At 43.9% G+C, this 17,990-nt stretch overlaps 1 protein-coding gene across 1 annotated transcript in view; it reads right to left on the bottom strand.

The window, feature by feature from the left end:
- Positions 1-11,607, bottom strand: part of LOC311223015 (glycogenin-1-like) — a 36,463-nt gene extending 24,856 nt beyond the window's left edge. The window contains exons 1-2 of the mRNA XM_084307705.1: positions 11,512-11,607; positions 3,292-3,427 (exon numbers count right to left, since the gene is read on the bottom strand). Coding sequence (XP_084163831.1) covers positions 3,292-3,427; positions 11,512-11,518 — 143 coding nt within the window. The 5' untranslated portion in view covers positions 11,519-11,607. The remainder of the gene's footprint in view (positions 1-3,291; positions 3,428-11,511) is intronic.
- Positions 11,608-17,990: the final 6,383 nt, after the last annotated feature.

The raw sequence follows: 17,990 nt of genomic DNA, 5'->3' as shown, positions 1-17,990 counted from the left end.
TCGCTACGAGGAGACTGGGGTGAGTTTCAGCGTTTTTCTTTACCATTTTCTATACAAACTGCTCTGATCAATATATCACCCATACTACATAAATCATTTAACGTCGGTCATTGAATTATAAACAACCCCCCCCCCCCCTCCTCCGTTCACCCGCAGATGACCAGTCATGACGTTTAGGACCATGTACTAGGGATGCCCCGATCACGTTTTTTGCCACCGATACCGATCACCGATCGTCGTGAGCCATATCGGCCGATACCGATCCGATACCGATCGTTTTTGATTAAAATAAATTAAATTTTATTTTATATAATTTTTAATTTTTTTTTATAAAATATATATATTATATAATTAGACTTGTACTTGTATTATCTGCGAGATATCGCCACCACGCAACAAGCTCCACGGTCTGTGTGTACTCTAGTAGCCTCCAGCTACGGCCAGGATTCTCCGGAGCTGCAGCTGGAGCCTCGAGCTACGGCAAGGATTCTCCGGCGCTGCAGCTGGACCCAGGCTGGACCCTAGTATTGGTTTAACGTTAAATCACATTCACAAGCCCTCAGCTCCAATACACATCGAATCAGTGTTATAAGACATTGATATCAGGAGCTATCTGTGGCTACTGCTAGCCGGATATATAACGTTAATACAACGCCTCAGTGAATTATTTAGTTCAATGGGACATTTCGTTTTTGAACAGTGACCTAGCTTGCGCTAACGTAACGTGAGCTAACAGCTAACAGCTAACAGCTAACATACACTCTACTAGACTTTGTGGAGCGTTTGTTTATGTCAGGAGCTATCGGTAGCTGGTCGGCTAGATACCGTTCGGTTAGACAATGCCTCATCATGTATTAAACTAAAAGTGAATAGTTGACTGGGTCATTTTGTAACTGTAGCTAAGCTAACGTTAGCTCAGGGAGACGCCGACACCCCGTCCTCCCGTGTTTACATGCGTGCGGGAGGGGCTGGACTCGAGAGCAGACACCGCACCACCGGTGTCTGAGACAGAACTCAGCGACAGCGAATGAGATCGGGTTTGACGATCGGTGAAAATAAAACATTATCACCGATCACCGATCGCATATTTATACTGATTATCGGCCGATATCGATCGGGGGCCGATCGATCGGGGCATCCCTACCATGTACAGTTGAAATTTTTAATATAACGTTGATCGCTATCAAACTGCATTTGATCATCTAATATATGCATTTATGCCTATATCTCACGTTCTATGAAATACTGCAGAAAACGATAAAAACATATTTATACTCTAGACGGTATTTTAGTATGAATGTGTGAATGAAAAAGTAAAACGTTCCTACATCCTGAACGATAGATAATTGATGTTGAATGGGCCATAGTAATGTCAATTTAGCAATACAATTTAAAAAGTTATAGCCCTGCAAAGAAGGTAAACATCTCCATAGACAAATAGCGCTGGCAGAGGATGATTATGCGTATGCGCATAACAAGCACATGTGTCAGAGGGTTTGATAGACGGCTCGCTCGTTCCAATCATTTGACTTGGTCGTTCGTTTGATTTTGTTTCAACTCCTGCCCATGCAGATATTTATTTTTTTATTACATTTTTGGAGTACTATCAATTACTGTTGATATAAGACATTTTAAATGTTTCCAAAAATTGGTGGCTGCCTATTGATCCTTTATCTAAAATCATTAGCCAGCGGTCTCTGATACAGTGGTCATAGACCTGTGTGTCTCAGGAGGCCACTCTGACTCATAACACACTACACAACATACACCATGGATGTTGAAACAAGCTTTCCTGGACAAACTATCTGGGTCAGCCTTAGCTGCACAATTGGCCTAGACTATAATTGTAGTCTAATGATTTTGCTATTTGGTATCCTCAGGCATGTTCATAAACTTTGGTGCTCATTAGTGGTCTAAGGATTGTAGGCCTGTCAAGGAGAAGGGCCAAATAGCTAGCAAGATTTTGCTCCATCTCTGCTGTAATAGGTAGCCAGACAGCTCGTCTAGGGCTGGGCGATATAACGATAAATATCGCGATATATTTTAATAATCGATATTGAATAAAAAAAAATATCGAAAAATCTTATTTTTTTTTATTTTTTTTTGTGACCTGCAACAGGGCAGTTTTAAAACCAGAGACAGTGGACAGACTTGTCTTTCTTGCCTGCAACTTAAAGTAATGGCTTTGCTTGTCCAAATGACAATACTGACCAAATTGAGATTTATTTTTCTCGTCCATTTATTTTGTTTGCTTTCTAATTTAAAATACAGTTTGAAACCGTCTGTACACAGTAGGCTATGTGTGCTAGCAGAGCTAGACTCCAGTCACGAGTCACGGTGCACATGTGCGGTGGTTTGTCCACAAAAAAGTGCAAAAAGATCGAAAATAAACTAGCAGAGCCAGAACTGTTCAACTCCCCTGGAGCCACAGCCAGCAGAGAAGCTGGTTTACTTTCGCTTTTAAACCAGCTGCAGCCTGAGAACTGGAGTGTGAGGGGATGTAACACTAAAGATGGCGGCAACGACAAAGAATACCTGCAAAATAAACATACATCTGTTGTTTAAAATAAAGTTTTTTTTTCTTCTTTTTTTATACTTATAACAATTTCAATAATTATCGATATCAAGAAATATAACATTATCATATCGTTATCGCGTTATGATTTTTGCCATATCGCCCAGCCCTAAGCTAGTCAATCTCTGCTGTAATAGGTAGCCAGACAGCTCGTCCATCTCTGCTGTAATAGGTAGCCAGACAGTGTCCATCTCTGCTGTAATAGGTAGCCAGACAGCTCGTCTATCTCTGCTGTAATGGGTAGCCAGACAGCTCGTCTATCTCTGCTGTAATGGGTAGCCAGACAGTGTCCATCTCTGCTGTAATGGGTAGCCAGACAGTGTCCATCTCTGCTGTAATGGGTAGCCAGACCGTGTCCATCTCTGCTGTAATGGGTAGCCAGACAGCTCGTCTATCTCTGCTGTAATGGGTAGCCAGACAGTGTCCATCTCTGCTGTAATAGGTAGCCAGAAGGTGAGAATGTGCTTTTAAAAAAAAAATCCATAAATGTACTAAAAAGCATAATTTAACTTCTGTAATATTTTACATCGTACAGCGGATTCAAATTACAGTAAGTATTTAAAATGTGTTCTGCACATGGGTTGCAGGAAGGTGTTGGGACATGCTGCATGTGTCCATTTGTGTCTGTGTGTCCATGTCATGTGTGTCCATGTCATGTGTCCATGCGTGTCCGTGTCCATGTCATATGTCTGTGTGTGTGTGTGTGTGTGTGTTACCTGCATTGCTCTGAAACAAGCGGTCCTATCAGGATGACCAGCTTCTTGGTTGTGTTGTGGCTGCGTAACGATTTACCCAGAACCATTGCTCCTTTGGCATAGCTGTCGTTTGTGGCCAACGTCACGAATGCTTGGTCTGTTTGAAGGAGACACGCAAACAATAAACAACCATCAGACATACAATTAAGTCACATGAACGCAGTCGCCTCATTCTTCTCGTCTCCTCTTCCTCTCCTAGAGGAAGTTTCTTAACCTGCGCCCCCAAAATTGGCCATTTTAGTTTTAGTTTTTGAGGACTGCATACTTCTTTTGCAAACCAAAACAACATACTTTATACTTATAGCACGAGCATGGTCTCTTTCGAAAGATGACATTCTGAAGTTTCTGATTCCAGAAAGAAAATTCACTTTTAGTGCTAATGAAATAAGAGTAACATAGGTCTGAACTTGAGTTGTAGAAAAACGTGTTACTCAAGTTTTTCTGTAGTAGTTAGTAGTCCAGAGGTGGTGCCCAGAAGGTGGTATGGCTTACAAATCCATACGGACCCATAGCCTTATGTAGTACATGTCCAACTTTCATAAAGATCCATTCAGAAATGAGTGATTTTGGTAAACTGTACAAAAGAAAAACTCAGTCATAGACTTCAATTCATTTGGCTGTTTTTCTCTTCCTGTTTTCGTTCGTTCGTTTTTTAGTTTTTTTAGATTCATACATCCCCACGTGGGGTATCATTGGAAAGCCACACTCATTGGCTACAACCCTCGACAATGATTTTCGAGATCGCCAAATGATTGATGGAACTAGAGCCCCAAGAGTCGGGAGTGGTATTTTGCGCAATACTGTGTACTTTGCACAAGCCTCAAATACCGGCATGTAACTCGAGAACCGCTGAACAGATTTTGTCGCTATCGACAGGCAACAAATAAGCCTTCAATTCGATATATATATATTGTATTACAAAATATGCACACCCGAGCCACTAGAGGTCGCCAAAGTGCTGGTGGGCAAATTGTCCTCAAAGGGGCCCACATGTGGCCCTTGCAGCTTAAGAGGTTGTATTTTTTTATAATCAATGTCATGGTGCTTTGATTCAAACGGGTCGTCTATATTTGAAAGGAAACATATTAGTCAAGTTTATATATCAAGCATATTATGTAGTATGTATACAACAGGAAGTTCTGACCACGAATTGTGATTGGTCAAGAGCGTTCTAAACAGCAAGTATACATGATATACTCACGGTTAAATCACCATCAATATACCACTGCACTGGCTTTAGAATGTTGTAGAAAGTTTCAACTGATGGAATTTATTTTCCAGCACCTCTTTCAACCCTTGCTTTTATATATATATATAAAAAAAAAAAAAAAAAAAAAGCACACCACATTTAAAGTAAATTATTCCAGTTGCTGCCTTGCACACCCAAACTTAAACTTTACAAACCGGGCAGTACATTAAGTAGGCAGTGTTCCTGGCTCCAAAAAGCACAGGAAATGTATTCATTATTTGTGACGGACAAAACCCTTAACTTTTGCATCAATCCATGATGGTACACCTTTCTAATATTCTGTGTACCTTCCACCCCTACACGGTAGCTTCAGCTGTGATGCGAGTATTGTTGATACTTGTATATATGAGCCTAGCCACCACATTTGAGTATGACACGCAAAAAAACAAGCTGTACAGTAGAAAACAGAAGGGCTCATTAAAAGATGCACAGGAAAAATAATTCTTCTACCATATCAGGTGGAATATTTTTATTAATTAAAAATATTATTTTCTTCATCAACTGAACAAAACATTGAAAAGAAGAAGAAAAAAAAAGCAGAATAGAACAATACAATTTTTATTAAATATAATTAAATAAAACAGACGGCTGCCTCAATCCTGTGGGGCTGATATCATATTTTGACTACTATATCCCCTACTATCCAGCCCTACTACCCAGCGCCTACTAGTACCCAGCCCCTACTACCCAGCCCCTACTATGCAGCCCTACTACCCAGCCCCTACTATCCAGCCCGACTACCCAGCCCCTACTACCTAGCCCCTACTACCCAGCCCCTACTACCCAGCCCCTACTACCCAGCCCCTACTAGGACAAAGGACAGTGAGGCCCATCATGGAGTCTTTTCCTAGCCTCCTTTCACAGCCACCATGACAACCCTTCACTTATTCACCATGACAACCCTTCACTTATTCTGTCTGAATGCTGTCCCCACTTATAGCCAAGGATGCACGCCTCTGTACTCTGGAACTGTAGACCAGACCTACTACGTCAACTTCTGTGCAAATGCCTATAAATGGCCAGGAGCGTCGCAGAGGTGGTGGTGGTGGTGGGGGCAGACTAAGGTGGTTTATTTGGGTCCTTGAAAATCCTGGAATGAAGGTTTTTGTTTGCCTTCTAAGTTTCCAAGTAATTAGTGTCATGACTAACCTAAAGAGAGAGATTGAGAGTTTGAGAGATTGAAATTCTGGAGGCTCTCCAGAGGCCCCTTTCTCCCCTTTCAAAAGAGGCAAAATGGTTTAGTCTGCCCCTACTAGACTTTTGTCTCTGAACACGGTTAATCGAGAGATGTTCCGATACCATTTTTCCTTTCCGATCCGATTCCGATACCTAAGCTTTGGGTATCGGCCGATACCGATACTTATCCGATACCAGTGCATACATAAAAAAAAAAAACGATATTATATAAATTTTTTATAAATATAATTTTTTTTTTTTTTAACAAATACGGTTTTATATATACTGTTTTTTAGTCATAACTAGAAAGTAATGGTATTTATTCAACAACAGGTGATTGTATAGATTTGTATTAGTATCATTAATCAATGAGTATGGGGCTTCAGCACTGCAGATATACCCTACTCCAATGATCCACACGGACATTATACGTTGCTGCACTCGCTACCCACTGGCTCTGCAGATATACCCTACTCAGTCTGTCTACAAGGCTCCGTTCAGTAGCAGTCGGATCTGTTGTGATTTTTGCACAATAAATATTCAACATTCTCTTTTGAGACTCCGCCTCAGACTCTTATCATTTGGCACTAAAAGCTAAACATTGTCGCCGATATGGCTGTCCGCAACATGTCATTAATTGTGTACGCGACGTGCAATTGTGCAATGACGACGTTACCGTTAGCTAGCATGAGCTACCGGTATATGGGAAGACCATAGAAGACTGTAACGTTACTGGTGACATTGTGATTTAACTTGGAATACTCCTTTGCCAACTTGCTGTACTTTGCTTGCAGGTCTGCAGCCATTATTGCTGGATTATATGAATAGCCCCAACTTTAGCCAAGGTAATGTTAAAGCTAGCTTTCGGTTAGCTGTTCAATGCTAATAACACCAGCCACCAAGCGAACCCATGAGCTCCCCGTCACACTGCTCTGTCGGGACGATGACATTTAAGAAAGTATCTGCTGTTAAAATGACAAATGGCATTGACACTTTAATCGATTAAGCACACGTTTGTTTTATAATGCTTACTCAACAGACCACAGTGTTGTTGATAAATTACGTCATATGGTATCGGAGCGCAGCATTAGAGGGTACTCGCCGATACCGATACCAGCATTTTAGCCAGTATCGGCGGCTTTTCCGATACTGGTATCGGTATCGGAACAACTCTAGCTGCTGATGCTGGAGCACCTAATAGGCACTGCCCCTTTGGTCTCCAACACAAGAAATGGAAACCGAGGCACCAAAAACTAAATTAAAAGAGGAAGAAAGCAAACAGAGGGAAAACAACTGCTATCTAATCAGACAAGTCAACCAGGACAGCTTGGAAGATAGCTATATGTGCATTGTATAAACATGAATTAATCAGTATCGTAAATTAATCAGCATGATAGCAACAATGTCACGTGACGTTATCATCAACATTACCTAGCAAAGCATAACATTGTGAAATGTGGCCCAAGAGTCAAGCAATGTCATGTCGCTCATCGGTTACTGAGGACATGAGCTCCTATCATGAAGGGACTACTTGAAGAAGTCATCATTTGATGTCATGGTAAAGACAGTTAACCCTTGGGGGCAGGGCTGTACAGAGCGACATATATATCGCACGTGCTACAGCAACAGCGGTCTGTGCGATGAATGGATTAATTCAGTAGCACTGGTGCGATAGGCATTCGGTTCATATTGATACTCTTATTTTGAAAATCCTGTCACAGGTCTCATTTCCGCCTAAGCGCAGTTCCAGTCATGATATATCTGGGCTCCGGCAGCTAGCAACAGTCAGGTTCATATGATACTCTTATTTTGAAAAAACCCATAGCAACTCAGTGATGTCATATCCGCCCCAGACCGTGCTTCTGCCTTCTGCTCTCAGCCGAGCGGAGCGGAGCTGCACAGCAGACTGCGGCTATTTTGCGATCCGAAATAAGTCCGTGGTGTTTTTTTTTCTCACAACGGGTCAAATGCATCTAACACGCTTTGCATCGTCGCCATTCCTTTATGCCCACATCGCCCGAAATGAACGTTACATTAGCATAAACTAACAAGCTAATCCTGATCAGAGGCAGAGCCATAGAGAATTAGAGACAGTGTGGACTGGGGAAAGGGTGTGTGTGTGTGTCAAGAGGAGTGGAAGTTTGAAGACAGACTAGACTACAATATGATGCGGGGGTGGTGAGTTGAAACAGTGTGAATGAATGAAAACTTTATTTAACAGATTGCAGAATGGGTACAATACAGTACGGCCAGGGGGCGAAATTAAAGCCTGCCGCCCGCCAGGGGCGCTCAGTTTTTACCTTTGGCGCTTGCCACTGAGAGCCCTGCCCGCCGTGTGGCGTGTGGACGTGCAGTTCATAACTATACTCTTATTTTGAAAATCTGTGCGGGTCTCATTTCCGGCCCAAGCGCAGCTAGAGTCATAATATCGATGGCTCCGGCAGTTAGCAGCATTCGGTTCGTATGATATTCTTATTTTGAAAAAAAACGTGGCAACGAGTCATATCCGCCCAGCCGGGCCAGCCCTGCAGCGGGATACTATTGGCTTCTGCTCGTATCAACACAGAGCGGCCCGCAGCTCTAGTGCCACTGCTAACGTTAAGCTCTCAGAATGGTAGCAGCTCGCCTGCAGCATCTAGTGCTAACGTTAAGCTCTCAGAATGGTAGCAGCTCGCCCGGAGCTCTAGTGCTAACGTTAAGCTCTCAGAATGGTAGCAGTCTGCTCTAGTCTAGATCGGACCTCCATGAGCTGCATAACACCTCCGTTCCCTCGCTAGCTCGCGTTAGCTAGCTCACTTAGATCGATCTGTCCCAGTAAACTAAATTGTCTTAACGTTATCTACCGGGCTAGCAGTAGCTACAGATAGCTCCTGATATCAATGTCTTATAACATTGATTGAATGCGTATTCTAGCTGAGGGCATGTTGAATGTGATTTGACAAAATAACCGTAACGTTAAAAAATAGGGTCCAGCTGCATCGCCGGAGAATCCTTGCATGCTGAATGTAGGGTCTAGCTGAATATAGGGTCTAGCTGCAGGGCCGGAGAATCCTTGCTGGAGCTGGAGGCTACTCAAGTATACACACAGACAGTGGAGCTGTTTGCAGATAGCAAGCATTTTGACTTATTGCGTGGTGGCGATGTCTCGCAGATAATACAACTACAAGTATGATTATATAATATATATTTTATTTTAAAAAAATTTTTTTATATAAAATATATATATATATTTTTTTAATCAATTTTTTTGGCAGGTAAGAAATATGCTTGGCGGGTAGACTCTTCCCATCTACCCGCCACTGGCCGGTGAGTCAAAAAGTTAATTTCGCTCCCCGAGTACGGCTCAATACACACAATTGTTAAGGGGATGCAGACCAGAGAAAGACTTTCGTCTCGTTTACATCAGGGTCCCCCATTGTGTGTGTGTGTGTGTCCCAACCGACCCCACTTCTATGTTTCAATAAATTATTTGCATTTAAAACTATTAACGCTGACTCATTCCTTCAGTCCACTCAAAATTGTTTTTAAGCTCAATAAACTGACCGGAATTTATCCCATTTGTCCGGTAGATTGAAATCTACCGGACACTCAGACCTGCAAAAAAAAATTCTAACGGAAACCCTGATTTAGACACTAAAACACATTGATACGAACTCCTATTACTATAATACAATGCTAGAGACTGAAAAATGACATTTATAGTACATGTCACCTTTAAAAGAAATATTTATAAAAAAGAAATATATATATTGTAATCAGTTTAAGAGGCTATGCCACTACCTGCAAAGAAATAATGTTCTCTTGAACTTCATAGTCCAAGAGCAAACCTAATTTAACCAGAGTAAAAGCATCACAGTAAATGTTAGCCCCTTTCGTGACTTTCGGTTTGCAAGCCTGGGGCTTTTGTGACCGGAGTCACTTGCTTTTACGCCCCGATTACCCAGTAAGGAAACGACCAAGCGTCATCAAGGGGCTCGCGGTGTGTCAAGAATACATCAGATCTGAATTTCAAAGATACCCAGCGTACAATATGGGTCTAACACAGCTTCACGATGGGGTCTGGAAGCTCGGAGTTGCTAATAAACAGTTTAAAACATTGTTACTCGACGAGTGGTATTTACAGACCGAACGTCCATCTCCGCCGTTGGTGTCACAGCGCATGCGCACCAGGCAGCTAATGCCGCGTTCACGTTACTGGGAAGAAGCGGAAGAACCAGCTTCCGACTGGGAAAAACCATTCACGTCAGCCTCCTAGTGGTAATTCCTACTAGGACATATGGGATTCTTTTATAGACCCGATATCTCCCACTTCGCGTCACGAATTGCGGAAGTATGGATGTGGGCGTTTCATCCATAGATATATATAGAGTCAAAGCGTGAAGGCTTCCTAGTTGTAGCAACGAGATGTCCTCTGGTTCTTCCGCTTCTTCCCACGTAAAGTGAATGCGGCATTAGCTGCCTGGTGCGCATGCGCTGTGACACCAACGGCGGAGATGGACGTTCGGTCTGTAAATACCACTCGTCGAGTAACAATGTTTTAAACTGTTTATTAGCAACTCCGAGCTTCCAGACCCCATCGTGAAGCTGTGTTAGACCCATATTGTACGCTGGGTATCTTTGAAATTCAGATCTGATGTATTCTTGACACACCGCGAGCCCCTTGATGACGCTTGGTCGTTTCCTTACTGGGTAATCGGGGCGTAAAAGCAAGTGACTCCGGTCACAAAAGCCCCAGGCTTGCAAACCGAAAGTCACGAAAGGGGCTAAGTAAATGTAGGCTACAGTATGTTCAGAAAGGAGGATTGAAATGTGGCCAGATTTCAAAATCACATTTCTTACACTTCATTAGCTACTACCCTAATAACCACCACAATGTATCTATAGTAACTAGTCGTTATTTGTAAACATTTTCACAATATGCACAAGGCTCAAGAGGTTGAAGGGGGGCCCACGGAGACTCTTTGTTTGGGGGCCAGAATTCTGTGCTAACGCCCCTGTAGATAGATGGCTGCAACACGATCGCGTTTCCGCTCGGATGATGAGACAGACCTGCCTGTGAGATGCGCGCTGATTTGACAATTCACCTCACACAGCTGAAGGGGTCATATCGGTCGCTATTATTACGTGAAACCTGACCAAGAAATAGGCGTGTGTTCTACGGTGTTCATTTAATCACAAGTTTATTACCAACGAGTGTAAGGTTCATTCCCGCGATGGTCCAGAGACGCTGTGATGCGCTACATATATACAGCGGCACACTGCGTCTGTCTGTGGGGTTACATATTATTTATATAAGGACCACTTTGTGGTCATTCACAATAACAGCCCCTCGTAAAGATACTATCATTTGGACCAAAATAAATAGAAAAATACGGAATGCCGTGAGACGCGCATGTGTGCAATTAGAAGTGCGCGCGTCCCCATAATAAAGGCCACTCTGGCGCACGCACGTATAGCCTCGCTCAAGAGCCGCACGGCAATACAACTCGCCATCAAACATCAAGCACACGATGTTCCAACAAGTCGCCAAGGCCACACACGCATCATTCACTTCTTATCACGCACTGCGCCACCCCCGTGTCCCTCCCGACGACAAGACCATTGAAGGAAGCGCGCAGCAGGGGAATAATAATGACGTCCTAAAAATGATGCTGTTAGAGGGTTTGGCTTGTTCAGCATCACCAATGCATTATTATTATTATGCAATGTTTTGAATGTCAGCGCCGGCCAAGCGGCAGCGCGGTGTGTCACCTTACCCGCCATGGTGGTGTGTATTAAAGCTGAGTCCGCCCGGGGTCCAGGGTCCGGGGTTCGGGGCGCCTGGTCAGGAAGGCTGAGCTCGACTCGTGCTGTGCGACTGATGGCAGGAGCTCAGCAGCTGGGAACAGTCCGGGTCACGTGACTAATGACAGAGGACACGCCCCTTGTTCTCTCTCTCTCTCTCTCTCTCTCTCTCTCTCTCTCTCTCTCTCTCTCTCTCTCTCTCTCTCTCTCTCTCTCTCTCTCTCTCTCTCTCTCTCTCTCTCTCCCCCCCCCCCCAGTTCTGTCACGTATTTCCAAATCAGTCACTGCACTTTCCATGGAGCTCGTGTACAGTTTCTTCCCCCTCAAATGTATATACTCTCTTTTTAGACTCTTTTTGTATCATAAACAGTACTGTATTTGTAAATCTGGTATGTCATAAATGTACAGCAAATGACGATGTATGGTTTTGTCAATATTCCAATGTACAGTTTTGCTTGTACAGTTGTACAGTGTCCCCCCCCCACCCCACCCACCCAATCACCTCTAATGTACAGTCCCACCCAACCCCACCCCATATACCCAACCTCCTCCAATGTACAGTTTCCACATCAAATGTATATACTCTCTTTTCTGGACTCTTTTTGTATCACAAACACTGTATTTGCAAATCTGGTATGTCATAAATGTATAGATGTAGCAGTACTGTCTATCTGTATGTCGTGTATGTCATAATATTATCGCCATGCTTAAATTCATAATTTACCATCCTCCGCCAGCCCTATTTAATATGGAGAAGTTCCCCTTCTTTCAGGGCTATAACCTTTTAAATTGTATTGCTAAATTGACATTACTATGGCCCATTCAACGTCCTATATCTATTGTTCAGGGTGTAGCAACGTTATACTTTTTCATTCACATATTCATACTAAAATACGGTCTAAAGTATAAGTATGTTTTTATCGTTTTTTTTTTTTTTTATTATTGCAAAACAAAATTGTTAAAAGTCAGTACTCAACACACAATGCATAATGAAACTAACAATTAAGGTGGCTAAAATGACATGCAAGTACAGTAACAGAAAACAAAAAAAAAGTATATAATAATATTTTACCGTATACAGTGTATATCCAACGGAATTACCAATTGTACCAATGTCTTATACAGGATATACTCCTAATACCTATTATCTAAAACCCTACACACATATGCTCCAGCTCGAACCCCCCCCTCCCGGACCCCTCCTTGGATAGTACCTCCATTATCCCTCACTCCTAACCAGACACCACCATTATAAGCTAGCTTTTATTCTCTCCACCACTTCTAACCACATTGACATTTTGGATTCGTTGAGTCCCAGAATTCTTGCTGTAGATATTTCTTGATAAATCACATCGAGATATGTAAGAAACCAAACCTTCCGGCACATTGTTTCCGGTTGAAACCAGCGTGATGCGATACGTTTTTTAGCTACTGTGATACCCGATAAAACCAATCTCTTTAGCTGTGGATTTACTGCAAACTCAAAAACATCATTCAATAGTAATACAGAGGGGTGTACTGGTATATTCCAAGATACGAGTTTTGATAATTGCTGGGTCACATCTTTCCAGAATGCCTTAAAGTGGAAATGAAGCAGTGCGATAAATACATATTCATAGCATCACATTAGTATTTAGATAAGCCACAGAAGAAGTCACGTTATAAAAATAAGCAGTTTCTAAGAAAAAACGATTTGTTGTGTACATTTCTGAAGCATTTAGCATTATGGGCGCGGCCATTTTGTTGCTGACGTCATACCGTGGCTTGGGTGTATACACTCTGGTTAGCTGCCTATATTGAATGGGTCAGTCAGCAAATAAAATGTTGCCTACAAAACAACGGGACCGCGGTGGTTCTGTTTGTATTGCTCCTGGCTGTTCAAACTAATTTTACCATGTGAGAGAGAGGAAAGTTGGTTAATTTCCACAAACTACCAGTGAAAAAAACAGTGTTGTTGACATGTTGGCTCGGGCTGCCTGCACTCAGACGGCGCGACCAGCCTGTTGGACAGGGAAGGAGGATCTGCAGAGAACACTTCATTGCCTCGGATTATGTTGTTGGGGTGGGATGTTTGTCCAGAAGACCACTAATCAGCTGAAGCCGGACGCGGTTCCCTCGGTCTTCGACAGACAGACCGGCGTTAGCTCTCGGGGCCCGGCGTTAGCTCTCGCTAGCTAGCGTTAGCAACCGGAGCGTCGCGGAGCATTCAGCCTGCTGGCTACACAGCTTGTGTAGCCAGCAGGCTGAATGCTCCGCGACGCTGGTTGAAGTGGGTCTAGGTAGCCAGCAGGCTGAATGCTCCGCGACGCTGGTTGAAGTGGGTCTAGGTAGCCAGCAGGCTGAATGCTCCGCGACGCTGGTTGAAGTGGGTCTAGGTAGCCAGCAGGCTGAATGCTCCGCGACGCTCCGGTTGCTAACGCTAGCTAGCGAGAGCTAACGCCTGGCCCCGGCTGGTGCCAACTAGCTAGCGATCGCTCCCGAGAGCTAACGCCGGTCTGTCTGTCGAAGACCGAGGGAACCGCGTCCGGCTTCAGCTGATTAGTGGTCTTCTGGACAAACATCCCACCCCAACAACATAATCCGAGGCAATGAAGTGTTCGCTGCAGATCCTCCTTCCCTGTCCAACAGGCTGGTCGCGCCGTCTGAGTGCAGGCAGCCCGAGCCAACATGTCAACAACACTGTTTTTTTCACTGGTAGTTTGTGGAAATTAACCAACTTTCCTCTCTCTCACATGGTAAAATTAGTTTGAACAGCCAGGAGCAATACAAACAGAACCACCGCGGTCCCGTTGTTTTGTAGGCAACATTTTATTTGCTGACCGACCCATTCAATATAGGCAGCTAACCAGAGTGTATACACCCAAGCCACGGTATGACGTCAGCCATGACGTCAGCAACAAAATGGCGGCGCCCATGTTGAAAACAGGGATATTATATTATATTTTTCAGACAAATAAGATAGATTTCACATTTGATTATAGAACCCTGTCTTACACAAGGTACACAACAAACAAACTAGGATCACATTGCTCACTGCTTCATCTCCACTTTAACTGGTGGGCAGTCCCAATACATGTGCATAAATGTTCCTTCGTCTCCATTTGTACATTGGGAGCATTTTGAGTCTTGTTTGAGACCCATTCTGTTCAGTCTTATAGGAGTCAAGTATGTTTTTATCGTTTTCTGCAGCTTTCTCCAGAACGTGATTTATAGCCCCAAATGCATTATATTGATGATCAAATACAGTTTAATAGCAATCTGCGCGAGATAAAAAATTTCAAATGGACGTGCTTCTAGAAGTTACTACTTATGATCTGATGTTGACCGGATGGGGGGGGGGGTCGTTTATAATTCCGTGGCCAACATTATATGATTAATCTAGTGTGGGTGATATGATCATTAGAGCAGTTAGTATCGAACACGTTAGAAAATAACGTTGAATCTTACCGTAGCTTCCTCATAGCGTTGGGCGATGAGCGTGGAACAGAAATTTTTCTATTATGGGATGTAGAAATATGCGATCCATTTCCAGGTTGTATAATAGTATATACGTCCAAATCATGTTGTTTATCAAGTTATTTGCAACCGATCGATGTCCAGTGTATCAAGATGGAGTCCCGCTAACGATAGCGAGTGCCCGGACGAAATATGGGCGAGCACCACTTCCGGCGCATCACTTCCTGTTTGGGCGATCCACCGATCGGCCACCAGATGGCGCTCTTGAACCGTTGGAGAGTTGAGAGGGGATCAACAGGAGATCTCAGGTCTCCGGGGGAGAAATATGATTTCGATCACAGATTTTTGAAATATTGATATCAAAGACGTGGTACAGCGTCTTTGGCAGAATGAGCATGGCGGGGAAAGACGTCCTACGGCGTTTTTGGCGATTAAAGGGTTATGATGAATTGAAAATGGGGGACCCTGATGTAAACAAGACGAAAGTCTTTCTCTGGTCTGCATCCCCTTAACAATTGTATGTATTGAGCTGTACTGTACTGTACCCATTCTGCAATCTGTTAATAAAGTTTTCATTCAATCAATCAATCAATCTAGATGTAGCAGTACTGTCTATCTGTATGTCATCATATAATGATGAATTGAAAATGGGGGACCCTGATGTAAACAAGACGAAAGGTCCGTGTACGTTTTTCATTTCAAACGGAAATACGAAAAAACGAAAAAATACGGAAATACGAGGTGTTTTCCTATTTCCGTTTGAAACCAAAATCAAAAAAACTGGGAAAAACAGAAATACAGAGCTGTTTTTCGTATTTTGGTGTCAGAATCAAATGCAAAAAAAGGAGTAAATAATGGGCAGATTTTGGTTTTTGGCCATTCCTTATTTCGTTATTCCTTTTTGATGTGAAGAATGGAGAACGGAACCACGTGACAAGTACATTTTTCAATGTAAAAGCCATGCACGATCTAACGTTAACGAATATGTATAATGTTATGAATAAAATACATAAATACATGTGTAGACACCTGAATATGTCTAACCGTAATTCAATGTGTCTACTGTGTTCACGATAATGTTGTGTAACTGGACTGTCGCCAGGGGGAGCTGGTGCAACGTTGGGCTGGTGGCAACAGGTGAAGAAGAGGCTGGCTGAAGGTGGAGCTCTTACAGCGGGACGACCTCTTCGTCGTTTTCCACTGAAGCAAGAGGACGTGTGGACGAAGAGCTCCTGATATAATAAAGACACGCGAAATACCAGTCCTGCCACGGGGTGGGATAGTAACGTAAGAACTTGAGCGCTTTTGTTTGGATTCCAATTCATTTTTACAGCTTTTTGAGAACCACGAAAACAACCAGAGTATTAGGAAATCCTCTTTCAAGGAGACAATATGGGCTCTCTGGTGGTGGGCTCTCTGGTGGTGGGCTCTCTGGTGGTGGCTCTCTGGTGGTGGCTCTCTGGTGGTGGCTCTCTGGTGGTGGCTCTCTGGTGGTGGGCTCTCTGGTGGTGGCTCTCTGGTGGTGGCTCTCTGGTGGTGGGCTCTCTGGTGGTGGCTCTCTGGTGGTGGGCTCTCTGGTGGTGGGCTCTCTGGTGGTGGGCTCTCTGGTGGTGGGCTCTCTGGTGGTGGCTCTCTGGTGGTGGCTCTCTGGTGGTGGCTCTCTGGTGGTGGCTCTCTGGTGGTGGGCTCTCTGGTGGTGGGCTCTCTGGTGGTGGGCTCTCTGGTGGTGGCTCTCTGGTGGTGGGCTCTCTGGTGGTGGGCTCTCTGGTGGTGGGCTCTCTGGTGGTGGGCTCTCTGGTGGTGGGCTCTCTGGTGGTGGCTCTCTGGTGGGGGAGTCTTCTAGGCCAGGGGGGGAGAGTCATCACCACTGGATCACAGCTGGAGCAACATCTCCTCTAGGGTTGGTCGGTCTGCAGGGTCTTTAGAGAGACATCTCTGCAACATGTGCTGGCATTCTGGAGGGCGAGAGAGAGAGAGACAGAGAGAAAGAGATTTTGGTGAAAATTTGTAATATGTCTGCATTTACATGTTAAGCTCTTATCTAGAGCAACTATAAGTGCTTACGTGCTCCAGTAAAGTTTGCACAAATTCCAGTATTGGCAACATAGCAAGTAGGCAGAGAAAGCAGCACTAAGAGCAGGTTAACAGCCCAGTCAACAGCCTGAGAACAGGAAGCCTAAAATAAAGATGTTCCACAATGAATGACTAGGCTACTAACAACAAGGATGCTTTTTGCGCGCGTGTGTGTGTGTGTGTGAGCGTGAGTGTGTGTGTGTGTGTGTGTGTGTGTGTGTGTGTGTGTGTGTGTGTGTGTGTGTGTGTGTGTGTGTGTGTGTGTGTGAGCGTGTGTGTGTGTGTGTGGGGGTGTGAGCACGCATGTGTGTGTGTGTGTGTGAACGTGTGTGTGTGGGTGTGCGTGTGTGTGTGTGTGTGTGTGTGTGTGTGTGTGTGTGTGTGTGTGTGTGTGTGTGTGTGTGTGTGTGTGTGTGTGTGTGTGTGTGTGTGTGTGTGTGTGTGTGTGGCTTGGCTACAACTGTAAACTTTTAGTCTTCATATTTGGAAGCCTGGGTCATGTCCATAAGTTGGGTGTTAGAGGCCTTCAGTTGGCCGGTCTTCCGAAGAGAAGAGCCAAACAATTAGCAAAATATTGCTCAGTGTCAGCAATTATTGGCAGCCGGGCAATTTGGAGAAGACGCTGCTATCTGTACCCATGAGCTGTGTGTTGATTGTCAGGTTCATCATCCGTGTGAGTCTGTAACTTTGATTGCCACTGTGGCACGATTGTATCGGAATAATCCCACAATGTACAAGCGCACTGTTAATATTTGTGTCCTTTAAACTTTGTCTTTATGTGGACATAAATAAAATATTCTAAATGTGTGTGCGTGTGTGTGCGTGTGTGTGTGTGTGTGTGTGTGTGTGTGTGTGTGTGTGTGTGTGTGTGTGTGTGTGTGTGTGTGTGTGTGTGTGTGTGTGTGTGTGTGTGTGTGTGTGT

This window comes from Notolepis coatsorum, assembly GCF_963971535.1.
Source record: "Notolepis coatsorum genome assembly, chromosome: 2".
NCBI classification, from domain to species: domain Eukaryota; kingdom Metazoa; phylum Chordata; class Actinopteri; order Aulopiformes; family Paralepididae; genus Notolepis; species Notolepis coatsorum.
This window is presented reverse-complemented; position numbering and strand designations above follow the sequence as displayed.